The sequence below is a fragment of the Cibotium barometz genome, chromosome 4, assembly GCF_041138505.1.
Source record: "Cibotium barometz isolate CiBa-2024 chromosome 4, ASM4113850v1, whole genome shotgun sequence".
Taxonomy (NCBI): Eukaryota; Viridiplantae; Streptophyta; class Polypodiopsida; order Cyatheales; family Cibotiaceae; genus Cibotium; species Cibotium barometz.
Genome location: NC_141049.1, coordinates 46,255,140 through 46,282,523, shown reverse-complemented (window position 1 = coordinate 46,282,523; position 27,384 = coordinate 46,255,140). Strand labels below are relative to the sequence as shown.

Genomic DNA, 27,384 nt, shown 5'->3' with positions numbered 1-27,384 from the left:
TTTCTCCTATTTTCAGGAAGTCGTGAGCAAGTCGGCCAGTTATGAGCAAGTCGGTCAGCTCACTCCCTTCACTATAAAAGGGGCCTCACATATTCACATGATGTAGTTCAATCCCAAGCACAAGTTCAACACTTTCTTGAGCTATTGCCATTGTAAAGCTTCATGCTATTATAAAAGGTGATCTTGTCCACAAGCTCTCTCTCCTTTGCTCCCTCTTCTCTCTCTTGTTTTGTCTATGCTTCCGCATGTGCATACTCCAACATGGTATCATTCGCTAAGGATTCTAGCTGCCCACATCTGCGATTCTGCTCCTTCTCTGCTGGCTGCATCTCCTTCTCAGTTGGCTGCGTTTCTGGCTACTGAAGGCGGCTGTTTTCTCCTTCCGGCTGCTGCGTTTTCTGGAGCACCAAACACTGGCTGCGTTTTTCTCTACATAGCTGCATTTTCTCCCCGTGCTCTTCCTCATCAGCGTTTCACTCCCCGGGCTGCCCTATTGCTGCTGCTTCGTACCAAGCATCATCGGCAAGCTTCTTGGTGCTGTTTTCCAACATTGATCGTGGTCATAGTTGTTACAAGGTGCGCCTCTAACAGTTCGAGGCGTACGAGGTGTACGACTGCCTCATCGAGGCGTCCACAAAAAAACATTTTTTTTATTGTTTTTTTTTTGCTGGTTTGAGTCTTTAGACGGGGGCTTTAAGGGCCCAAGGCCGCCCCTCTCGCACACACTCTCTCCCTCATTCTCTCCCTCCCTCCCTTAAGCCTTTCTCAAGACCCTAAGTTCAAAGTTCAAACTTCAAACACACTAGGATGATGATGTTTTTTATAAATTATACCCACTTTTGGAACTCTCTCTATACTCTACCGGTTCATTTCAGTTCATTTTATTTTACTTTGTACCCTTGAATCTTGATGATGTATCCAGATGATGAGGATGGACTATTTTGGTCTCATAGCTCATTTTGGCCTTTTGCAGGCGTTTAATACAACTTTCTTTCTTTCACACACTCTCTCTCCCTCTCTCATAACACCCTCTCTCTCCCTCCCTCAAGACTCATACATACACACTCTATATCTATCTATCACTATATATATATATATATATATATATATATATATATATATATATATATATATATATATATATATATATATATATATATATATATATATATATATACATAATTATAAATACATATATATCAGCCACCTCTAACATCTCTAAAAAATACGAGTCTTTCAAGGCGCGTACCATACCCACCTCGTACCAGACGCCTCTAACAACCATGATCGGGGTGAAAGGGCTGTTTTCTCTGTTTTTACAACGTGGACTGCAGTGGAAGGTGTTTTCTCACATGTGGTGCATCCCCACAAGCGGCCCCAACATCTCTACTTCTTCCCCGGCCTCCCCTCCCTCTAGTTGGGTGTTTTCAATGAGTTTTGGTGGACTGATTCGCTGCTGTCCAGCCTCTTTCTCTCTCAGATTTGAGAGGGAGCTAATTGGTCCTGGTGCCTCGCTTCGTTGGAGAGTACTCGAGAGGAGTCTTGGTGAGCTGAGATTTGTGTACTTTGTTGCTGTGGATATGGCTCCCCCTATACGAACAAGGATGCACTTAGCTCCCTACTCTTGAAGGAAGAGTTCGTCCTTGTCTCTCAGGGTAAGATGAAAGTGTCTCTTAACAGTACTGATCAGGCACTTTCTGCAGTTCAAAAGAAAGGTCGAAGTCGTTGGTTCTTGTCATGTGCACATATGCCCATGGACAAGTTCCTCAGCTAGTCCAGAAAGATGCGGGAAGTTCTTGCAAGGCTGCAGTCACACTTTTTGGTCACCCGCCTTTGGTGCAGAGGGGAACCATGGGCTATTTGTATCTCAGTCAACTAACATCAATTCTGAACTCAGGCACCATGGTCCAAGGGAAAGCTTAACGGGTGATCACAAGGTTGGGGAGGACGGGTGGGCTTCTTCAACATTAAGCCCGCAACAAGTTCTCGGGAGGACGGACGGGAATTTATGGATTCAAATTGCCAGATATTTGGAGTTGTATATGTGTGAATGCTCACTTATGCGTGTGGGTGAGTAAGTGTGCGTGAACCCACTCTTAGAGTGGCTTGAATAATACCTAGCTATTATACATGTCTGACATTAGAAGTGATGTCATTCAGATGAGCCTCTAAGGCTATAAAAGCATTGTACTTGGTGAAGCTAAGGATCCAAAGCTGCAACTATGGAGTGGCTAGAATAATACCTAGCTATTATACATGTCTGACATAAGCAGTGATGTCATTCAAATGAGCCTCTAAGGCTATAAAAGCATTGTACTTGGTGAAGCTAAGGATCCAAAGCTGCAACTATGGAGGCATGAAGATATCCATGGTGACGGAAAAAGAGAGATAAAGCTTCAAGTAGAGAGATGATGAACCTTCCAAGGTATGGCAATGGTAGCACAGGTGAAGAGAGAGTAAGAGAGTTAACAAACTCAAATGGAGAAAGCAAGAGAATGTGATTGCACAACTCAATGAGTTACTTGATTGATTGATATGTGGAAGCTCACACCAAGTACATGCTTTTATAGGCTGTAAGCCTTATCCCTTTACTGAAGGAAATCACACACGCATACTGGACGAGTCATGGCACACTTATCTTATCCACACCTAAGGGTGGATTCACACACACTAACACACTTAGCCCTTCTAGGGGTTGTTCACACATAGACACAAGTGGGTACACAAACAAGGGTACACGTACATGATGGATACACACACAAAGACTTCGAAATACCCAACAAAGTTTCATATCAAATCATTGAGTGGTGCAATCTTTGTCTTGTATTTTGAGTATTATCATAACCCTCTCGCTCTCACTCTCTCTCTCTAACCATGAACTCCTTACATCCTCCATAGACTAGCCACCTCTCTCTAATCCTAATACCTAAAGCTAACAATTGTTATCAGAGCAATTCAGGGTTAGGATCTCACTACTTTAGGGCTAGGGTTTAACTGCTTTAGGGACCTGTCTACTGCCAACAACACCTACCTGACTCCACTGTGCTCAGCTCCAATTGACACGCAGCATGTACAACTGCTACCCGTGGGCCGTCACCAACGCTTCCACCTCTGCCTGCCACCTCCACCACCCGCCGCCCCTCTAATGCCCATCACCAACGCTTCCGCCTCTGTTGCTGCCTCCAGAAGCTGCCATCCCTCAGCATGCCTGTTGTTCCCAACACACTGCCTAAAAACACCATGGATATGATCAAAAGCAACACCACTTTTGAGAGATTCTATGGAGCCAACTTTCATACATGGCAAACCAAGATCAGACAGTTACTAATGCGTGACAAGGTTTGGAATGTGGTCAAAGGCTTGGAAGATAAGCCAAAAGAAGAAGAGGAACCCCAACAATGCGAGCTTGGCCAGACAAGAACAATGGAGCGCTCACACACATTGGCTCGGGCCTAGCTGACAAACTCATCCATCATGTTGACCTGGACAAGCCAACCAAAGAGGCACAGGAAAAACTTGAGAATCTGTCCAATAATAAGATGAGCTTTTCTCGAGCAAAAGTTTTTTAACATGAAAATGAAAGAAGTTCAAACTTTACAAGAACAACTAAGCAATCTAGGCTCAGTTCTTCAACAGCTCACCACCCTCAAGGTGCAAGTTGATGAGGACAACATAAAAGCGGTCCTTCCAAAGTATGCAAAGACCCTCACTGTTCTCAAGGTCACCTGTGAGATGTCATATCAAGCTATGGCTGCCATCCTGATTGATGAGGATCGTCATCTTAGAAAGCTTGTGCACGCCGGAATTAAAGCAGACACGGCCTTCATGTCAAAGATGAAAGGCAAGGGAAACCCAAGCAGAACCAGAAAATGCACGGACTACAAAAAGCCTGGAGTCTCCAAAGACAAATGCTTCAAGCGAATGGCCAAGGAGAAAGCTGAAGACCATGCAACTCTGGTAGCAAAAGAAGAAGACGAAGACGAAGATGTAGCAGAGTCATCCATGACACCAGAAAAGGCCCTCACAATGATGAATAATCTTTCTCTTGATGAGGAAGATTGCGATTGGGCTTTCTAAGTATTTTTGTATAAGTCAAGGGTTCTATGCCCAGGATGTCCCCCAAATTTTGATAAATAATCTTGTCTGTGTTTTTCATTCTTGTAAGCCTTGTTTTCAACAAATCCCTACTTAGGTTTAGGGGGGATTGCTTTGGGGAACTGATGTAGGCACTGTCATGAATAGTCAAGCTCTTATATCAAGCCTGACATGAGAGTTTCAGGTGTTGGCACTCTGTGATCTTTTGTATCACATATTGCAGTTTAGAGCCCAAATCGCCATGTCTAATGAAAGTTATCTCAAGCATCTCCACCTTCACTCTGAAGGGAGGTTTGTTGGTGTAACACGCGGAAGCTCTGGGAGTCTTCTTTCAGCCCTAAACACTCTTGGAAAACATCTGATGCAAAACGCACATATAGAGAGAGAGTAGAGAGAGAGATGCTAGAAATTCAGTATATTGTTATGGTACAAAAAGGTACCTAAATCTGCAGCCATGGGCTGCCTTACATAAAAGGTGGTAACACACGAAAAATCTGTCCCCCTATGGGACTCCTAATGACCCATTCCCTAATGGAATGAATGAATTGAATGATGAGCCTCCTAGCCTATTTATAGGCCTTCCACAAGACATGTGAAACTGGCCAACTGCTGGTCGGCCAGTCAACACTCCATTAAATGCTCAAACCGACTTGGCTTCTTCTTGTATCTTCATGCGCCTGCAGCCGCCTAATGGTACAGTCGCCTCCTGAAGTGCAGCCGCCTCAGATCAGGTAGTACAGCCGACAACAAATCTGCAGTCGACTGTCCTGGTCCTGCCTTGAATCCAACGTAACTGTCAGTGCCACCACCTATCTCCAAGTCCATCACTGATTCTGCTCCTGAGGCTCCTAAATTCTGGTTCTATTGATCTTTTACTGGTTGCCCCCTTCTGGATTAGCCCTGAGAAGGTACATGGCATTGATCATGCACATGACATCCCCCTCTGCTAAACTTGATGACGGGATTCCAACCTGCTCTTGGATGACTATCATCATCCCAAATCTTCTCCCGAAGTCCCTCTATCATCCATCCATCCCTCGCAACCCTTTTCTCTGAAAGCCCGGCCTGTTCTCCAAACCACTCTGTCTCAGACGAAGATCTATGCGTCTGTTTCCATCTAGTCCACAATCCATTCCTGCCCTGATCCTGAACACTGTCTTGGTCTTCATTCCTAAGAAATGAGTCTGGCACTCACATCACCCTTGGAGGGTAATCCTCTCTTGGGACCGTTGCCCGAGAACCTATCTGGCTCACAGGACTGCCATCCCCTCTGGCTTTGTGGAACACCACCAACAAACCTCCTGGGAGCTCTTCCCGATTCTGTGTTCCTTGCCTTGGGCTTCGTATCCGTGTACTTTCCTGTACCTTGGACCTGTACACCATCATATGGGACTGATTCAGTGTTTAGCTTTGCTGAGTCTGATGCTCTCATACCAATGTAACGCGCGGAAGCTCTGGGAGTCTTCTTTCAGCCCTATAACACCTGTATCTGCATATTCGGAGTTGTATGTGTGTGGGTGAGTAAGTGTGTGTGAACCCACTCTTTCTAGATATTATACATGTCTGACATAAGCAATGATTTCATTCAGATGAGCCTCTAAGGCTATAAAAGCATTGTACTTGGTGAAGCTTCATATCAATCATATCAAATCATTGAGTGATGCAATCATTGTCTTCTTTTTTTTATCATTATCATCTCTCTCTCTCTCTCTCTCTCTCTCTCTCTCTCTCTCTCTCTCTCTCTCTCTCTCTCTCTCTCTCTCTCTAGCACTGCATGGGAGACGTCCAGTCAGAGTACTCACCATGGAGTACATTGAGGATATCTGCCATCGACCAATGAGAGACATCTTTGGATAGTGATGTATATGATGCTTACCTTTGTTGCTGGAGTTTTCCTTCCCAGATGTTATCCATTAGGAGCTCCTAGTACCTTACTTTTCCTCATAGTTGTTGTTTCAGTTTCAGTTAGTTGTTTAGTTGTTTTAGCTTTTCTTACACACACATTGTATCATATCCACCAATTGTTGTAACCTTTTTGGTCTCATAGGTCATTTTGGCCTTCTGAAGACGTTAATATATCATTTCATTTCTCTAACCACGGATTTTTTTACATCCTCCATAGACTAGCCACCTCTCTCCAACCCTAATAGCTAACACTAACACAAGTGTAACAAGAGCTCCCTCAGGTAGATTCTTGGTGCATGGGAGGGGATTTACACACAATTCTAGATGTGGGGCTTAGAGAGGTTGGATCGCTCTTACAAAAAGCCTGCTTTTCGAGAGCAAGAGAAGGAGCCTCTCCTCCCTCCAAGACAGTAGGAGCAGACTCCAAATAGCCCAGAGTCGCAGATGGAGCCAACCTGGACAGAGATACGCTCGATTGAGGAGAGGAGGGTGGAGTGCTTGGGTTCTGGCCATTCAACTACTGCTTGGATCTTTGCGGGGTCAGGAGAAATCCCATCCTTTGACACTATGAATCCCAAGTATTCCACACCTGGTCAACAGAGAAGGAACACTTGCTCTTTTTTGTAAAGAGTTGGTGTTTCCTTAGGATTTCCAGGACTTTGCGCACATGATCTGTAGCATTCTTTGAGTATACTAAGATATCATCAAAGAAGATAAGAACAAAATCATCCAAGTATTCTCTGAGAATATCTTGCATAAGACGATTGAATGTCGCCGAGGCATTAGTCAATCCAAATGGCATGACTGTGAACTCATAATGCCCATAGCGAGTATTGAATGCTATCTTTGGGATGTCCTGCTCCTTGATTCTGATCTGGTAGTACCACGCCCGTGCCACCTTCTGTACCACGCCCGTGCCACCTTCTCGTCTCAGGCATATGATAAGGTCATGCGGAATTACTTCAAGCTTACAAGCCCTCACCACTGCCGTAATGGGATGCGCAAGCTGAGTCGTCTAGATCGCACCATTGAGTTAGATCCCCCTCACGTGCGAGCCATCACCACAAATTTCTACAGAGCTTCTCTTGCCCGAGATCGAGGCTACAAGAAAGTGTGGCAGCACACGACCCTAACTATCTACACAGTGTTCTGGCATCCGGTATCATACCAGATACACAGAGTCACTGACATCATTCCAAAGGGAGACTCACAGCGCGGACTGGCACTGTTTCATGTGTAGGACAATGCACACCTAACCTCGGACGACTTGGATGGAACCCTGGCTAACTCGTCCCGAACTGGGCTCACATGGGACCAGTTTACCATCCCAAGTCCAGCACCTTCTGTACAAATATGTCTACGTGGCATCCAACTGCGGGATGCACGTGACATTAACAAACGCCCCAACTACGTTTAACCGCATGATGATGCGGGTTTTCAAGGACTTGATAGAAAAGTATCTGTACAACATACTAATTTTCTCAGCTAGGGAAGAGCGGGACGACATTGACGTCGAACAAGTAATAAAATTGCTAGAAAGCAACGAGCTTTATGTCAATTAGAAAAAATCGGAGTTTTATTTATACGAGTTTCACTACCTCAGATATGTAATCAGTAAACACGCATCCGCCAATTAGACCCTCCAAAGGTAGCATGATGGACTCACTCTTGGAAGCATGGTAACCCTAGTGAGTGATTTTGTGAACTCATGGAAGGGTGGTAATCCTGGTGAGTGTTATGTGATCTCATGGAAGGGCAGTTGCTCTGGTGTGAGTACTTGGATCTTGCATGGCCAATGCCCGTGGTCGGGATTACTTTGGTGTACAAGATGGCAATTTGGGAGATTTAATCCAAATTATTGTGCACAAGCATATGCCTATGAAATACAAGTGGTAAATGTGCAAACTCAAAGTTATTTAAACATTATTGCTTTGTTTACTAAAGTTTATGGTTACAAGTTCAAACTCATTAAAATTTAGGTGGACAAACTTATGTGGTCATAAGTGAGTTCACATCGGGGTGGGCTATAATAATGTACCAAGGCCATTTATTAGTGATGGGCACCCGGGCATATGGCCTAAAACCCACAAGTTGCTAAAAGAGGGTGGGGAGATATTTTTGAAGCCCACGAGTTGCTTTTATGGGCAACCCTACTGTGCTGGACAAGGCAAGCCACACGTGTGATTCTACAGACTTCCACAGCAAGTTTTGGCATGACGATTTCACCTAAGGGGAGCATAGAGCTGATCAACTTCTTCTATAGCTGGCACATGGCTGCTGGACAGCAGATACAGGTGTTATAGGGCTGGTCGACTTCATTAACAGTTGCTGCAGAGCTGGTATCTCTGCAAGTATTTTGGTCACATTCTTACTGGGGATACATCCACTATCCCAGTTCACAATGAGGGCAGGTTGGAGATAGTTCCCGATAGCAGAGGGGAGAAGCATTCCTCCGAGGTGTTGTATGTTCCATCACTTGGTTTTCATCTGTTGTTAGTGCATCAGGTTTGCAAGATTGGCGTACGGGTGGAGTTTGATGAGCATTTTGTTGCTCTCCGGGACAAAGCAACAGGCCAGGTGGTTTGGGAAGGCGGAGTGGAGAATGGAGTTTACAAGCTTTCAGCACTCTCTCTCCCAGGTCCTCAGGTTTGTGATGAGTGGCAGTCTCGTAATGGCCACTTAAGTGTGGATACGCTGCAGGTGCAAGCTTTCCGAGACCAGATGGTGGATAGCTTGCCAGGTGATGGCAGCAGTTGGCAGGAACTTTCCAGTACTGATGTTGGTAGTGTTGGAATTAGGGTTGCAGGAATGCACACACAACTTCAAGAAGATGAGGAAGCTTGAGCACAACACAGTAGTGTATTATGAGTGCCAAAAATGAAAGATAACAAGCCCTAGAAGATAATAGGCGTATATACAATGCACGGGGGAAAAAACCTCCTAGTGAGGGAAAAAGTGCCCCGGCGGTCCTAAGTGTGTTCACACACATCACTACTATAATATGGTAACAAATCCCCCCTGGAGTGATGCGGTGAACAAGAGCTAGCACTCATGTATAGGGAAGTGTCTAGCTATGTGGACGAATCCACAAAAGGGAGTAAGCCCAAAGCTTTGCGAAAAGCTTCGAACTTCTCACGAGGCAGAGCCTTTGTGAAAAGGTCTGCAAGGTTATCCTGTGTTGGCACATAAGCCAAACTGATCTCTCCTGCAGAGAGTCTCTCCCTGACATAATGGTAGTGCACCTCAATGTGCTTCGTACGAGCATGGAACACTGGGTTCCGCGCAACTGCCAATGCGCTCTGACTGTCAGTGAAGATGGTGGTGGCAGATGGCTGCCCAACACCCAAATCAGCCATAAGGCGTCTGAGCCACACACACTCAACCGTAGCTGTGAAAGCTGCCCTGTACTCAGCTTCACAACTAGAAGTGGCCACAGTAGGCTGCTTCTTGCTCAACCATGATATGCATGAGCTTCCAAGCATGAAGCAAAAACCACTCGTGGACACGCGTGTGTCATAACAACCAGCCCAGTCAGAATCTGAAAAAACATGTAAATCTGGCGGCAATGATCCCCCCTTGGGATAAAACAACCCAAGATGCCGAGTACCACTCAAATAGCGAAAGATACGCTTCACTGCCTGCCAATGCTTAATGCCTGGGCTATGCATAAATCTGCTCACCTGTGAGACTGCAAACTGAATGTCTGGCCTCGTAATGCATACATAAATGAGGCAACCAACAGCTGTCTGATAGAGTGTGACATCAAAGTGATCTCCAGCATCATGAAGACTCAACTTCAAACCTGTCTCCATTGGAGTAGCAATAGGCTTGCAGTCTTCAAGGCCAAATCTCCGCAACAATGTTTCAATATACTTTGTCTGACACAAAGCAATACCTCCATCACACTGCTTAAATTGTATCCCCAAATAATGATGCAAATGCCCCAAATCTGACATCTCAAAAGAGGCATTCAAATCAGCCTTAAAATCAGCAATATGACTCTCATTTGGTCCTGTGAGCAGCATGTCATCGACATAGAGAGCAATGATTAGATGTACACCATCCACACGTTTAACATACAAAGTGCTTTCTGTTGGACTATTCTGAAACCCATGTGCAGTCAAATATGCATGTATTTTTTCATACCAAGCTCGTGGAGCTTGCTTTAAACCATATAAAGCCTTTTTTAACCTGCACACTTTGTTTTCCTGCCCTCTTTGAACAAAACCACGAGGCTGCGATACATACACCTCCTCATGCAAATCTCCATTTAAGAACGCAGTCTTTATGTCCAGCTGATGTACATTCCAACCATTATGAGCTGCTAATGCACAGATGCTACGAACAGTGGTCATACGACATGTGGGAGCAAAAGTCTCATCAAAATCAATGCCCTTCTCTTGAGCATAACCTTTTGCAACAAGCCTAGCCTTATGGCGATCCACTGTGCCATCAGGCTTACGCTTCAATTTGTATACCCACTTAGTGCCAATGGCCTTCTTGCCAGGGGGCAAGTCACATAAAGACCATGTACTATTCTTCATAATAGCATCGTATTCTGCTTGCATAGCAGCCATCCAATTTTCTGAACTTTGTGCCTCATCAAATGAAACAGGCTCACTTTCATCGCACATACTAGAAACAGCCAATGCATAACAATCTGACGCATAAGAGGCACCATGAGAGCCAGAACGAGTGCGACTAGACAAAGGGGCATCCAACTTGCTGTCACGCAAAGTCTGCACCAGCCATCTAGGCATGTTCCTAGAGCCCTCAATCTCTTGTCTCTCATCCTCAAGTGCATCATGCACATCTGCATCAGATATAGGCTGATCTGTGTCATCATTTAAAACCTGCATAGGCTGAAAAACTGCCTCATGAGGTATTGCACTTGACTGTGCACCACTGAAAAGAGGCAACAATGTATCATAGACATCACGTGAGCTGATATCTGTCTCCTTAGTACATGAAACCAAGGGCTGAACTGCATCTTCCACAAATACAACATCACGGCTAACCAAAATGCGCTTTGTCTGTGGATGATACAAACGATAGCCTTTGCTCTCAGCACTATATCCAACAAAAATACATTTGACAGCTTTGTCATCCAATTTTCTGCGATGTTGCACAGGCACTAATGCATATGCCAGGCAACCAAAAACACGTAAATGGCCAACAGATGGCTTGCGGCTATGCCAAGCCTCATATGGAGTGACAACCTGTAATGCTTTGGTGGGACACCTGTTTAGTACATAAGTGGCACACATGACAGCCTCAAGCCAAAAACCATGTGGTAGACTTTGACTCTTAACCATACATCTTGCCATTTCCATGAGAGACCTGTTTTTTCTCTCAGCCACACCATTTTGCTGTGGTGTATACGGCACTGTACATTGGTGTTTTATCCCACGCTCAGCCAGAAATGCATTAAATTCTGAAGACATATACTCCCCCCCTCGATCTGAACGGAGGGTGCCCATCTTACTTTCTGACACATTTTCAGCCATAACCAAAAACTGTTTGAAGCACAAAAACACTTCGGACTTTGCCTTCAAAGGATATACCCATGCATGCCTGGTAAAATCATCAATGAAAGTCACGAAGTAAAGGTAGTTTCCAAATGATGGAGTTTGCATGGGACCACAAACATCACTGTGAACAAGCTGCAATCTGCGTTCAGCTCTCACTGATCCATCTTTGGGAAAGGAAGCACGCTGCATTTTACCCAATATGCAGCCCTCACAAACATGCTTGACAGGTGCCTCAAGCTTAGGCAAAGAAGACACCATTTCAGATTTCTGCAGGCGCAGCAAACTTGCAAAATTCAGATGACCAAAACGTGCATGCCACAGTTTTGCATTTGAAATAGCCTGCGTATCCATAATAGCACATGCTGAATCCTCTACACATTTGCCATCCATATTGAGCTTATACAGCCCTCGACATAGTGAACCAGATGCTACAATGATGTCACCACAAGAGAGATCATGAACAGTACATCTGTCATCCACAAATTTTACAACCAAACCTGTTTTGGCAAATGCGAAGACTGACAGCAGATTCTTTTTGATCCCTGGCACATACAATGCATCAAAAAGTGTAAAGGTGTTGCCATTTGCAACATTCAGCACAATCTGTCCAACTCCTTCAACGGGATAAGAGGAGTTATTGGCACAAGTGACAGTATTCCCTGTGGGAGCAGACTCAAGGAAAGTGAATAAACTGCGCTGCGAGGTGATATGCTTAGTGGCACCACTGTCAAAGTACCATACATCTGAATCTACTGCAGACATACATGTGTCATGCAAAGATGGGTCATAACTGCACTGCGCATTGAATGCCCATTCTGTATCTAGCACAACATTAGCAGATTCATTGTTAGAAGGAGAGGCATCTGCAACAACAGCCATACCAGCCTCTTTCTTCTTAGCCTCTTTCGCAGCCAGCTTAGGACACGCTTTGATGACATGATCATTTCCCTTACAGTACTTGCAAAATGTCTTCTGTTTGTCACCCTTCTTCTCATCTTTGTCTTCCTTCTTTGGTTGCGCAGCATTTGCAGATTTCTGCTTACTAGAAGAAAAGCCAGCTTTACCTTTCCCGCTTCTCTGACTAGCAACGAAAGCTTGATCTGCGACACGCATAATATTCCTGTTTTGCCTTGACTGGTCTTCTTGCAGCAAAACAGAAACTAACTCCTCAAATGATAAGGCATTGGGATTGCCTTTCATCATCAAGCGAAGAGTGGAAGCAAAACCCTGATAAGAATCTGGTAGACCATTCAAAACAGTCTGCACAAGTGAACTGTCTGACAGGATTTCATCTGCAGAAATGAGCTGCTCTTTGAAATCCTTGATCTTTGTCAAAAAGCTATCCATAGAATCACCTTCGTTCATATGCTCACTCTCCAACTGTTTTCGGAGATAAGCAACACGAGCCTCATTTCTTGCCTGATACAATGTGGCAAGTACATCCCAAGCATCCTTAGAAGTCCTGCAGGAGCGAATATGTGGGATAATGGTACGTTTGACAGACAGCGCAATCAAGGCATGAGCCTGCGCATCTCTACCATCCCAACGAATCTGCTCTGCTGAAAGTGGTGGTTCTCGAACAGCTGCTACAGCACTTGTGCCTGCACCATCATCAACAGTACCTGTTTCTGATGTGTTTGCAGCATTCCCAGCCACAATAGGACGTGCATCAATACCCTGCACAATGTTCCATAACCCCTTTGCTACCAATACATGTCGCATCATATATGCCCACAATGGATAGTTGGTGCCATCCAACTTATCCTCAGCAGCCAACATGCGGAATACATCATTGTTGTCAGCCATGGCCAATGACTGTACTACTAGATGTAAATGCTGTCTGTAAGAGGTAAACCTGTATAAAATCGACCTGTGCTATGTAGCACAGCCCAAAACAGACGAATGGGCACCTGTCCTGCAGATTTTAATCTTGACAGAAAATCTGCACAGTAGGACGATTTTGCCTGCGCAGTACTTGGAATGCAAAAACGGAGGGCGAAATGACTTCAGATCAAAATTCTGAAACGAATAAGCCCTTTGGGCTTTCCCACGGCATATACTAACCCGCAGACGCTCGTGAAACCTCGTCGCAATCGGAGGAGATGAAGCGGCAGGTGCCGGTGATGCTGCCCGGGAGGAGGAAGCCTGCTCTGATACCAATTGTTGGAATTAGGGTTGCAGGAATGCACACACAACTTCAAGAAGATGAGGAAGCTTGAGCACAACACAGTAGTGTATTATGAGTGCCAAAAATGAAAGATAACAAGCCCTAGAAGATAATAGGCGTATATACAATGCACGGGGGAAAAAACCTCCTAGTGAGGGAAAAAGTGCCCCGGCGGTCCTAAGTGTGTTCACACACATCACTACTATAATATGGTAACAGGTAGTTCTTGTGTTTGTCAGTCAGAGGAAACTGAACAGGTAACTTATGCTCTGATGTCTCGTAGTATTCGGGACAAAGAAACTCCTATAGATGAGGATGTTCTTTCCACGAGGACCTTTTGGAAAGCCAGGCAGGTGGCAGTTGATTACTTGAAGAGAGTCTTGAGGTGTATCCAAATCAAACTCTTCAGCAGTTAACACATTCGGCTACTGTAGCTGAAAAGTTACACATGAAACAAGACAAATTTAAGCCATTTTCATATTCTTTCAAGGGCAAGAAGAGGGCTGGTTATGAACAGAAAAAGGGCACACAGCCCTTAAAAAGTGATCAGAAAGATGCCCACAATGCAAAGGAAAGCTCATCTAAGAAGCCGGGGGCAAACGTAATGACCATGGGCTGTCAAAACAGCAAAGGATGGGTTATGTACATGTTGGAAAATGTTTTGGATGTGGTAGTAAAGATACACATATATCCTAAGTGCCCACGAAACCCAAAGAATGCAGGTAGTGGTACAGAAAAGCCTCATGTAAATGCCGTGTTGGATGTACAAGGAAACACAAGACACTCTTCTACTGACAGACACAAATGTAAAGCATAGGGACAAATGAAAGATCAATCTACATTATTTCTCTTTGATCATGCATCCACGAACAATTTCATTTCTATGCAGTTGGCCGCTGCCATATTATCCCACATAGCGGGTTGGGGTCTAACTGGCTTCTCTATATAGGGCTAAATAGCCCTTGGTCTCCCCTCATCCCCCACCTTTATTGGTGGTCTCATGGGATGCTGGGGTCAACTTAACCCCTCTATATAGGGCTATTAGCCCTTGGTCTCCCCTCATCCCCCGCCTTTATGGTGGTTCACGGGATCTTCAAGTGGGGGGGACCCGGCCAGATGTTGACCCCCATCTGCGTGTTGCGCCTCTAGTCTGTGTGTGGTACTCTACAATTCCGCTTCTTTCATTATGGCCTTGACCAGCCAGTCGACCAGCCTCATGGGCAACAACCTGGACACAACGTGGCCAGCACTAGCAGCAAAGGCAGCATCTGAAGCAAGGTGACCAGTCCAATGTGAAAGGTGCTTATTTATAGGCTACTTAAAACAGGTCGTGGAGATTAATAAACAAGCCAACCCCATGAATAAGTTTACACACAAATCTTGGAAGCGAGGAGGAGTTGTGCGTTGAGTTGCGAGCTGCACCCTCGAACAATGGTGCCGCCCCCTGCCATCACTTGAGACCTTTACAACCCCATTTCATCAGTGCCCCACCTCCCCCCCCCCCTCTTCCGCCTGACCCCCTCCTTTCTCACGCACCTGGGCCCCTCGCTGCGCCTTCTCTCCCCCCTCTCCATTCGCCCAACCCGCGCTCGCAACCCCCCCTCCCCCCCATTTTCTTCTCGATTCCATCTTCCCTCCACTCCGTTTGGCAGATTCTTTGTTCTTGGGTATTTCTCTTTTCGCAAGCCTCGGCTCCTTCTAATCTTCACCCGTCAGAAGGACTCCATGGCAATCGCTCTGTCATCCCCGACCGAGGCTGCAGTTCCTTGCCAATCTTTCTCTGAAGCAAACCTCCAACTCCTCACTATGACAAATGCATCTTTAGAGGCCTCCACTCTAGTATGCAAGATTGTCAGTAGATCTTCTTCAGGCTAGCCTCCTTGGAGGGCCTGCAAAGATCACAAACATTCATCCTTTGGGACACGGCTACTACCAGGTTGAGTTTGACTCGCAACAGCGTCGAATTGAGTCATGCGGCTAAGCCCCGTCGCATTGCATACGGCCCAAGTCTTCTTTGCGAGGTGGCAACACGGCTTCGACCCCGCATCCGACCCACTAGCTGGCGTTTCACGCTTTCCTGTGACAATCTCCTTCCTAGTCCTCAAGAAGGAATAGCTTCCTCTTCATGTGAATTTATTTTGTTCAAAGTGGCTTGTTGATTGGAGCTAAGATGCAAAAGTTATAAGCATTTTAAGGACATGAGCCATTGGGAGAGTGATGGAATCCCCCCCCCCCACTGCCGCTTCATCCCTCGCATGGGTGGCCAGGATTCCATCCCTTCACCTCACCAGAGACAATGCCTTATGTCATATACCTTCCTTGCCTTCGAGGAGACCCCATCCTATAGACAATGGCATACTTAGGTCTTCACAACCAATGCTTCATTTGCAAGCAAATGGGACACCTCGTGTAACATGCGAAAGCTCTGAGAGTCTTCTTTCAGCCCTAAACACTCTTGGAAACATGCTGATGCAAAACGCAGATATGGAGAGAGAGTAGAGAGAGAGAGAGAGAGAGAGAGATGTGCTGGAAAATTCAGTATATTTCATATAGTACAAAAAGGTACTTTGCTACAGCCCTAGGCTGCCTTCATAAAAAGGTGGTAAACACCCTAGATCTGGTCCCTACTTGGACCCCTAAGACCCAATCCCTAGAGGATTGAATGAATAGAATGAGGAGCCTCTTTGCCTAGTTATAGGCCTTTGGTTTGCTTGGGGAACTGGCCAACCAGCAGTCGGCTGGCAGCAGTCGGCCAGCCGACTGGAGATAAATCCCAACTTGAATATGCGCTTGCAGCCGCCTCAGCCAACAGCTCCTGTGTCCTTTGGTTCAGCCGACATCATCTTTAGGTCATCTCCAGGTCCCCACTATTGCCAAATCAACACAGTGTGCTCCAACTTCTGGTTCTATCCGGTTCACTCTTTATCTGGCTGCCTCTTCTGAACCAGCATCTGAGAATGTCCATGGCATCTTTCATGCACATGACACCTCGCTAGAGCTTGCCCTCGACGCCGATCCAACAGACCGCCACTTGTGGTCCCCCCCCCCCCCCCCCCCCCCCCCCCGGCGGCAAACAAGTCCCAGCTCAAATTTTCACCAGGGGATAGAGAGAGGCAAGCTCTCAGGCAACCAAGCACCATGACTAGACCGCAAACAACTCTACTACCAAAGAGCGACAGACCGTTGGCCCACGCCAAGGCCATCAACCGACTTCCAAAGCTAAGCGCCACTACCGCGCGCACCAGGCTGGTAGAGTACAAGACGATGTCAGAGAACCGTTCCAAGCATGTCGCAGCACCCACCCATCGGCGATGGGCCCCCTCTAGTCACTACAAGGGTCCCACCTCCGGCCCCTTCAGTTTGGTGGCCGTTACCCCACCAAGACTCCTCCTTCGGTTCTCAAATTCCAATGAGGCCAACTGGCTCCACTAAACCCTCGGCAAGCCCCTCCTAGAGCCCTCCCTCTCCAATGGATCACTCCCAGCGCTCCTGAGTCCTATCTCCCTCTTCTCCGCCTCCCTCCCCCTTCCTCCTCATCCTCCATCCTCGCCTCCGACTCTTCTCGCAGCCATCCCCCCCTACCCCATCCTCTTCCTTCAAGCCCGCACTCCTCCCTCCCTCCGCCTCTCCAAAGCACTCCCGCCACCCAAGCATTTGAAGATCACTATGAAGCTGAGAATCAACAAGTCAACTATGCATCAATAGATATGCATAATCAGGATCCAAGTTCATCCTTGTAAATACTACATGTTTTGCAATATACAATAGATTAGGTCTCTCTCTCCTTCTCTATTGTGTCTTGCTAAGTTTTGATTAGTGTTAATCTCTCATGTGCTTAGGGCTAATCCATGTTTAAGTCTTCTACCATGTCACTCATGTGACATCTCAAAACTTAAGATGCTTGCTCCTTGTAAGTGTGGGCCCTATTAAGGGTCATCTTTGCTCATGTAGATAATTGATTAGCGTTGTACTTGAATATTTGAGAGATGAGGGATGAGGCAAGAGAAAGGGCATTTATGCAGGTGCCAAATTGGAAACCCTCCTCGTGACACACCTCAACCTAGGTATGCATGGCTGGCTTGTAGGAGTTGGCATCAGGCACGGGAGCCATCGAACTGCAAGCACAGGAGCAATCAAGCAACAGGTGTAGCATGCAATAGGTTGATTGTCATAACGCGCAACAAAGCCTTCTTTAATCTCGTGAGTTTATGCAATTCCACTTTACTTGAGAGAGAACAGAAGAGAGAAAACACATTATTGGGACCCAATTACCCACTAAAGGGCCCCCCCCCTGCAAGCAGGAGTATTTGCTTATATTCCTTTGGAGAATTTTGTACAATGAGTATGAAAGATGACTGAGGTTTGCCAAACGCAAGGACAAAGTAGATCGAATGCAAACTGAACCATATGCTATCCAAGCTCCTTTGCATAGCTCTTCGATGACCACTATGCAAACCCAAAACTGAGGGATGCACATATGCTGGCTGAATGCTGAAGAGTGCTCTTCGCAGAGGCCTTGGGAATTGTAGCACACTAAAGTGCTGCTTTGTGGAATGTATGCACAAGGCCAGAGGTCTCTAGGCACATATACTGCTCTTGACTACTTGTAGATGATTTTATGAATGATGATTTATGCTAAGAACTGAGCGCTTGTATTTATATGTATGTATGCTGCTGGTCGATGGGCTGAGAAGCTGTCACCCTGTTTTATGGAAAATTAAAATGCTAGTTAACAGCATTTAATGCTGCGCATCAAGCATTATTATCCCTTGTGCCTTGCCAATGCTGGCCGACTGCAACCCTCCATGACCTGCTGCGTCCAACAGAAGCCTATTTGCTTCTTATGCTGGACACAGGCTGCCGACTGGTCCTATGGCCATGGGCTGGCTGACCCAGAGGTATGCTTATGGTGGCTAATGCTTATGGTGGCTATGTTGCTAAGCATTAACCCCAAGGTATGCCCTATGAAGTGCTTCTTTATGGGCTGAGCTGACTAGCCCATGGTTTCATGCTTCTATACATGCTTCTGATGCAAGATCTACTGCTTAGGCTGACTTCTACATGAACCTATCTGATGAATTCTCCAAATGGGTAAGAGGACTGACACATGCAAACTCTCTATGGCTGTGGAGACTAACCTACGTAGCTCGTGCCTAACATGTCCCAAACTAGGGCCACAGCATACGACAATATTCCTTAAAAAGGTAATCCTATTGTATGAATGTTGCATTGATGTAGAGCTAGTGTCACATAGCACTCTAGTGCAAGGTGCATGTGACAACACGCCTGGGCAGTGGGAGCCTAGCCAATGCAGGTGTCGCATGGCACTGATGACATGGCAGGTCAGGCAGCAGGCCATGACAACATATATGCTGGCCAACCAGTAATGGTGATGCATGCATGTACACAAGCAGCTAAATCGTCATAATTATCTGCATTTCTCAATGCCAGTCTTTCTATAGAGCGTTTCTCTTGGAGCATGGGTTGGCCACAAGACCTTCTCAGCGGTGCTTGGGCTGAGAACTGACGTCTTCATTCGCAACCATCTTTTGTACTTAGAGTATAGTTGTAACACTTCTTTCTTGTACATAATACATATCAGTAGTTTAGAACTCGTGTGTGTGTTGTATGTGTGATTCCACCGCTCTCTTTTTTATCTTTGAAAACCCTAAAACATAGGCACAAGAGTTCTACAGTCCTAAGGTTGGCCTGCTCAACCAAACCCATGATTAATGCCCAACCTGCACCTAACCTTCTGAACTGCTTAACGGCCTGCCCGGCTGCCTGTCCACCCTATCTACCCTGCCCAGATTGTCTGCCTTTGTCTGAAATGGTGCCCATACTGCTCAAAACCTGTGTTTGGGCTGTCAAATGTCCTGAGGTTCCTATGCCTGGTTCACAACTCTGTTAAGTGCCTAGCTCTTGGCCTAATAAGTTGCCTTGACAATCCAAGAGGATTACATCTGTGTGCAATACAACACAACAACAGTTTGTCCTAAGACCTAATCCTGATGGCTACTTGCAAATGTTCCCTCAACTGGGGCTCACAAAATGCTCAATGTACATCACTAAATCCAAAAGGTTACTGTGCACTTTTGTACAAGTACAGACACATGACACCCGACTGCAGTGGGTGCACATGGCAATGATGGAGCCATGGCTGGGAGATGAGCTAGTGAAATCCCTCCATGAGCGGTCTTTGACTATTCTGATATTGTGAGATATAGGGTTGATTGAAAGATCCTCATGAGTCATAGTACACGGATAGCAATGGACAGGTAACAATCCCTTTGTGTATGTTTTCAAACTCCAGGCTACCAGATTGAGGCAATCCCCACTCCATCCCCTTGTGCAATTGTTTTTGGAACACTTGTTGTCCTCGATGTAGCTTGATGTGAAAAACAAGATCTATTTTCCCAGTTCCAAGAAAGGGTTACTACAAGCAGTGAACTGTATGGTAAAATCATGAAGGCTTTCACGTTGTGCGTCTCACAGCTCCTTCAATATAGAAACTCGGATTTAGGCATACCTGTGGAACGCAGTCTACAAACGAATCCCTCCTTCTCCCTAAAACCCCAGCTTTTGTCTCCATCCCTGCAAACACTGCAAAACTCAAAGATTCTTAGACAGAAAAAAAAAACCCAAAAAAACTTTTGAATGAGTGAAAAAATTAGGCCTCACGAAAAAAAAAAAACCACTTTACGAGGTGAAACACGAAAAACCTAAAACCTAACAGGAGAAACTCTAACTTAACAGGTAAAAGCAGGCAAAATCTAATAAGAGAAACCCTGATTTAGCATGTAAAGCCAGGAAAAACCCAAACTACAAGCTGATTTATCAGGACAAAACAAAACCCTAATATTGACAGGAAAGGAAACGGAGGAATAAACGCTGCTTAAGGAAAATTTAGGGCTAAGTAAGCACTTACAGGTGATTGAGCTTTCAATTTTCTCCTTGCCTTTTTTCAATCTGTCTTTCTTCTCCCTCCTTGAATCCGGTCCATTCTCTGAACCTTCTTCTCTTGCAGCAGAGGCCATGGCTTTGCAACTAAATTTGCATTACACAGAGCTATCTGCGGTGGAAAAAAAAACCTCTAACGCGTGTAGCCCAGCAAAACATGCCGATCACAGGTCTCCCCTCTGGTTTGACCATAGATATGAGAATTTGCTTTGGAAATTGGAACGGCGACAGATCCCGCCTTTTTTGGTCTCTGCGTTGCGAGCTACGGCAGTTTATAATCCAGATAAACGGAGTCCGGAGTCCGGACTCCCAATGGAGATATAAAAAACTAGTTTTTAGACCTTAGCAAAACCCAATGACTAGTTTTTGCACGTTCTAGCTCAATCACCCAATGTGATTAAAATATGCTATGGGTAGCTTTTCAAAGATGAAAGGATGGTCATGATTATATTTCCCCCCAAAAAAGCTGGTTGCAAGGTTTGCCCTACATGTGAATCGACGTTAAAGGGTGGCTTCATAACATGCAGACAATGTGCCACCAAGCTCATAGCCCAGTTGTTAGGGTGTTTGAAGTCCACACATGAGGTCGCAAGTTCAAAACCTGCTCGTTGCTTGAGGTGGTGCCTTGTAAAGATGGGGTGCATTGAGGTAGTGCCTTGTAAAGATGGGGTGTAATTTCTAATTCGTCAAGATTTTAAAACAACATGCAAATGATAACTCATGTTTGATGAACTCTAACAAAATCAAAAGGTTGAGAGACCACAAAATCACGTGGGCAAGCCAAATAGGGCACATTTTGATGCAATTTTGGAATTCATCTCCTTATGGTTGTGCTACACTCCACAAGGTTGGGCTACTTTTGGAGGCTTAACAATTAGCTCATGGGTCCAAATGAGTTTCATCCTTGTGAAGCCACACTAAACAAAGCTAAATATCTCAAGGGAAGAAGCTCTTGTTAATGTGCCAAGGGAAGAAGCCACACTAAACAAAGCTAAATATCTCAAGGGAAGAAGCTCTTGTTAATGTGCCATTTAACAACTTGCTATCGGATATTTATGAATTATGAAACATGCAAAGCCATGTATCATGTATGTAACTTTATTGGTGTTCTTTATTGAGCTCTAAGTTGTTTAAACTAACTCATTAGTGAGAGCACATGATTTCTATTAAGACATCAAGCTCAACACGAGCTAACACTCATGACATGCCTAGGTGATCGTTCCACCTTTACACCATTGGCACGTTTGGCAGCTTCTGACATGATTGATTCTTTACCTCCATAAATTACTTTTGTAAGACAACCTTAAGGACTGTGCCCTTCCTAAGAAGAACACTTTTGTTCTTGTAAACATACAATTATACATCTGTGAGTTTTATTTATGTAATTTGCATTTTCATAATATGTTGTAAAACTGTGATTTGTGTACTTGGAGATGGAGTTGTGGGTGGTGTAAAGCGTATACACAATTTCTTATTAACACACAATTAATATATGTATTCACTTGTTCATCTCGAATCAATCAAAAATTATACTAGGGGTGTTTTATATGTTTTCTTGACCAAGATTATTATTATTGTTAGGTTATCAAGCGTACTAAGGGTGAAACATACCATCAATCAAATATCTTTTATTAAATTATTATTATCAAGCGTACTAAGGGTGAAACATACCATCAATCAAATATTGTGTAACTAATCAAACACACACACATATGTTATTCTTTAAAAGAAATGTTGAACACTAAATTTCATACTCTCTTTTTCTTTTCTTAAACTTAGAGATTAAGATAGGAAATAAAGCATAACCTCTGAATAAGGAAGTTGAAGGGTTTCCATGCCCACCTTTCATCAAATCCTTGCACTCAAATACTTTATCATGTAAGTATGCATGTGAACTACCTTCTACAATAGTATTACCTCTTTTCTTAAATAGCATCTCCATACCTGCCTTTCATCAAATCCTTGCACTCAAATACTTTATCATGTAAGTATGCATGTGAACTACCTTCTACAATAGTATTACCTCTTTTCTTAAATAGCATCTCCATACCTGCCTTTTATATAATATTTCATTATTCATTAAATCCTCACACTCAAATATCAACGGCCTCTAGCCTAGGTGGTAGGCATCCCGGCCTCTCAAAGGGAGGCTATAGATTTGAACCTAAAAAATGACATTTTAGTTCAGAAACTATTCTTGTACAAAAAGAAAGGGGGGGGAAAAACTTTGTCCTATAAGTATGCATGCATGTGAATGATGTTACACACTACTCTTAACTCTCTTCTTGAATCAAAATGCTTGCTCCAAAGTTCTTATCCTTACTGCATTACTCAATGCTATAATGTCAACCTTGCTTCTCTTAGTCATGTATCCAACGAAGGGACTTATAGAATCTACTAGGAGCCAATTCATTGTTATAGCCACCATTGATCCTCGTCCTTAGTTAGATAGAAGCCTTTAAAGTAGAGCTCATTTTGGATATGTTTATGAGGCTCTTCTTCTTCTGTGTGGTCTTCTTGGAATCTTGAGTATCAACTTCTAAAGACTGAGAGCTTGAGCTCTTGCAAGCACACACAGTCTCTCTCACAACAATGGAGAAGAGACACACAAAGTATTCTACTTTTTTCTCTCAAAAGAGGTTTATAAAAGATAAGTAAATTCCAATCTAAGTACTAGAGTACTATGTATAAGCGGTCCATAATGTGAACACGCTAAGTAGGTGAGCGGGCAAGATAAGTATGCCATAACTTGGTTGGTAGAGAAGACATACATAGAGATGGAAGGCTAAAATCCTTCTTCTACTTGTTTCTCTCAAAAGAGATCTACAAAAGATAAGTGAAAACTAACATAAGTACTATAGTACTTTGTAGAAGCGGTCCATAATGTGAACACAATAAGTAGGTGAGCTAGCGAGATAAGTATACCATAACTTGATTAGACTAGGTAGGTGTAGAATCATTGGCAAAGATTCGTAATGTCAGCTACCAAATGCGCCAATGGTGTAAAGGTGGAATGGTCACACCTAGGCATGTCATGAGTGTTAACTCATGTTGAGATTGACATCTCAACACTCCCCCTCCTTAAGCTAAACTCCATCTTCAAAACTTTAAGTATAGTGTGAAACCTGCGAAACTTCTCTACTTCCAAGGTGTGAAATTTACAAAGCTTCTTTGCTCCTAAGGCCTTGGTGAAAATGTTGACACTCCTCTATACTGACGTTCACGAGATTAACATCTCCTACTAAGTGTTTGATCTGCACATGAAACTTTAGGTTCCTAACTGTATGCTACTAAGGTTGTCGCAACAATAGATGATAACTTGCCTATCCACATGTAGCCCCAAAAATCCAAGTGACTTACGTAACCAAGCTATCTCACATGCTGCCATTAGAACACCCCCGTACTCTGCCTCTATACTCAACAAGGCAACTGTTGAGCTGCTTCTTGCTGCTCCATATAACAGTACCACTCCCAAAGGAAAACGTAAACCCACTAGTAGATCTTCTGTCTAAGATGCTACTAGCCCAATTTGTATAGCAATGTATCCATACACTTGTAACTGTATATACTAGCCTCGTAGAAGAGGTCATAATCCACTATGGACCTCACATAGTGTAGCGTGTGCCTCACACTACCGAAATGTGGCTTCTAAGGAACCTGCATAAATCTAGCTCTCTAATCTAACTGTGTAGTTCATGTCTAAGATGCTACTAGCCCAATTTGTATAGCAATGTATCCATACACTTGTAATTGTATATACTAGCCTCATAGAAGAGGTCGTAATCCACTATGGACCTCACATAGTGTAGCGTGTGCCTCACACTACCGAAATGTGGCTTCTAAGGAACCTGCATAAACTAGCTCTCTAATCTAACTGTGTAGTTCATGTTTATTCTGGTGATCATCATGTAGATCAAACTGCCTAGTTTCTTCCTTTACATAGTGGCATTCTCCAAAATCTCACTCGTGTTTGCACTTATCTTGCCATTGTGATCCAACAGTACATAAATGGGCGTACAGCCAGCCATACCATATTTGGACACATCATGTTCAATGCATACTATCTCTTTGTGAAGCCATATGCCCTCAAGCATCTTGATGACCTCAATGCGAAAAAAGTATCTCAACTCACCCCAATCCTTCATGTCAAACTTCTTCTTGAGAAGACCCTTTACATGCTTAAAGGAAAGCTTTAACGATCAAAATCGTGCAGCGCTGGTGAAATAAAGAAGTAATTTAGGATAAAAAAGATTGCCATGCGTCGTTAAAGATAGGGTCAAGGTGAATTTCAACCAAAGATCAAAGCAAGAGTGGATTTGGGGCCTTCCATATGGGAGAATTTCATCTATGTTGGTGGCCGATTGGGAAGAGGGTTTGAAATTAGAAAAACCAATTTGAGCTTTTGGGCGGTTTTTGTAAGTGGTTTTAAAAATGGACAAGTGGTTTTCTGCCTTAGAGGCTCTTAGGTAAAAGATTTATGGGTTTTTGTTACTGAATGGTGAGGCATGCTCTTCTCAGCCACCATCAATGCACAAGCAACCTCTGCAATAATCTGCTTATTCTTCCTCTCAACAGCACCATTTTGCTGTGGAGTACCTACATGTGAATTGCATATGAATTCCATGCTTTCTCAAGTATTCAGTGAACTCATTGGAGAATTACTCTTCCCCTCCATATGCCCTTAGGTACTTAACTTCCAAACTTGTTTGCTTTTTAGCCAACATTTTGAAATTCTAAAAGTGAGTAAACATTTCATATTTCTCTTTCATGAAATAGGCCCACACCTTCCTTGTGTGGTCTCATCAATGAAAGATACATAGTAAAATGACATTCTCCTATTGATGCCATCTTTGTTGGTCTCTTGATATCTGAGTGTATCACATCAAGTGCTTTTTTACTTACTTTCTTGTTATGTGGAAATACATTCTTTGTTTTCTTTCCAAACTAACATACTTCACATACTTTATGCATTCCATCCACCTTAAACTTTGCCAAACCTATAACAATTTTTGAATGACGCATTCACATGACCAATACTTTTATGCCACAACACCTACACCTTGTGCAAACATAGCATCTTTCACCTAAGGCATGCTTATATCTAAAGTGAACATTCTGCCCACTCTTTCACTCTTTGCAACCAAACAACATTTGTTGTTGACATCCTCACTATAGCAACCCTCAAGGTTAAAGCGTACCTGCAAACCCTATTCAATCATCTACCTAATAGAAACCAAATTATTTATTATGTTAGGCACATAAAATAGGTCAGCCAAGTACCTTATCTTGCCATCCTGCATAGCTAATGGCACACTCTCAATGTGAGCAATAAGATGAGCGTGTCATTCCCCGTCTCTACATACCCTGGTTTTCCCAAATTTTTGACATCTCTAAATCACTCACCATGACAGGTCATATGGTTAGAGGCTCTCGAATCCATATACCATGCATCATCACCATTTGTGGATACATCTACAGTCATTAAATTCAACATGTACTGCATAACAAACGAATGTTCACATCTATCTTCAGCCTGCTTGCTTGAAGATGCATAATTGTTTTGATGTAACTTGTCACTCTAATTCTTGTTGTTGCGACGTTCTACTACAAAGTGACCTGGTTTACCATAATAAAAGCAACCCTTTGAACCTGATTCCGATTGCTCTCTTTGCCAATTGCTGTCTCTTTGGCTTCCCCTACCTTGAGATTGGCTTCTTCCACATCTACCTCTACCTGAATTTGAGTAGAAGGCTAGTTCTGAAGTGTTCTTGCTTTTGGAGGAACAATCTTCATCCAAAGACTTCTCTTCTATGATTAACATAGACACCAAATCTTGAAAGTTGGGAATATTCTCTCTTACAACAATAGAGGTCTTGAATAACTTGTATTCTTTACCAAGCCTATTCAAACAGATACTCACCAAGTCATCGTCTTCCATTGAGATATAAGTAGATCTAAGGGATTCAAAAATAGAGGTCTTGAATAACTTGTATTCTTTACCAAGCCTATTCAAACATATACTCACCAAGTCATCGTCTTCCATTGAGATATAAGTAGATCTAAGGGATTCAACAATGCCACGTCCTTCTTCTCCATTGTATGCAGCTACTATTTTACTTGTGACTTCCTTGCCTTTGTGTTTGTCTAGAACATCTTCACCAGTCAATTGTTGGAGTGTTGGCATCCCGTAGATGCCCTATCATAGTGTCTGTCACACTAATTGAAAGCTAATATATGACTTTCCTTGCATCCTGGTTCTAGTCTTTGAATGCCTTTATCTCAACTGGTATTTGTCAGACCCAATATGCGTACCCCTACGCAAAGAGGATGATAGGAGGGCTATTATTCTAAACCTCAATGGTTTGTTGTGCCATGTTGTTGAAACCCAATATGATGAGAAGGATCCTCCTTATAGCAACAAGTTGGTAAAATACCCAATTAACCAATATCGTTATGTCCTATGTCACAAGGATGCACATGAGTTCTTAGATTGGTGTATTCAATTCTTTTATGTTTTTATTTGGAGCGCATGTAGGAGAACTAAGCTCTCTATAATAATTGACACAGTATTTCCACAACAAAAGCCCAAGTTTGCAGGTGTTCTCTCACAAGAGCATTGTTCAAAATCCACATGGGTTATGCAGAATAGACAAGTTTAGGCAATTCCAGAGGCTCCTCGTGGTTCCTTCAACATAGTCCCAAAATCCTTTCCCCATAAGAAAATTG

At 43.9% G+C, this 27,384-nt stretch overlaps 1 protein-coding gene across 1 annotated transcript in view; it reads right to left on the bottom strand.

The window, feature by feature from the left end:
- CLF (SET domain-containing protein) overlaps window positions 1–21,030 on the bottom strand; it is a 61,190-nt gene extending 40,160 nt beyond the window's left edge. Inside the window, exons 1-2 of the mRNA XM_086790059.1 lie at window positions 20,627–21,030; window positions 20,228–20,301 (exon numbers count right to left, since the gene is read on the bottom strand). Of these exons, the coding sequence (XP_086646185.1) occupies window positions 20,228–20,301; window positions 20,627–20,735 (183 nt within the window). The 5' untranslated portion in view covers window positions 20,736–21,030. The remainder of the gene's footprint in view (window positions 1–20,227; window positions 20,302–20,626) is intronic.
- Window positions 21,031–27,384: the final 6,354 nt, after the last annotated feature.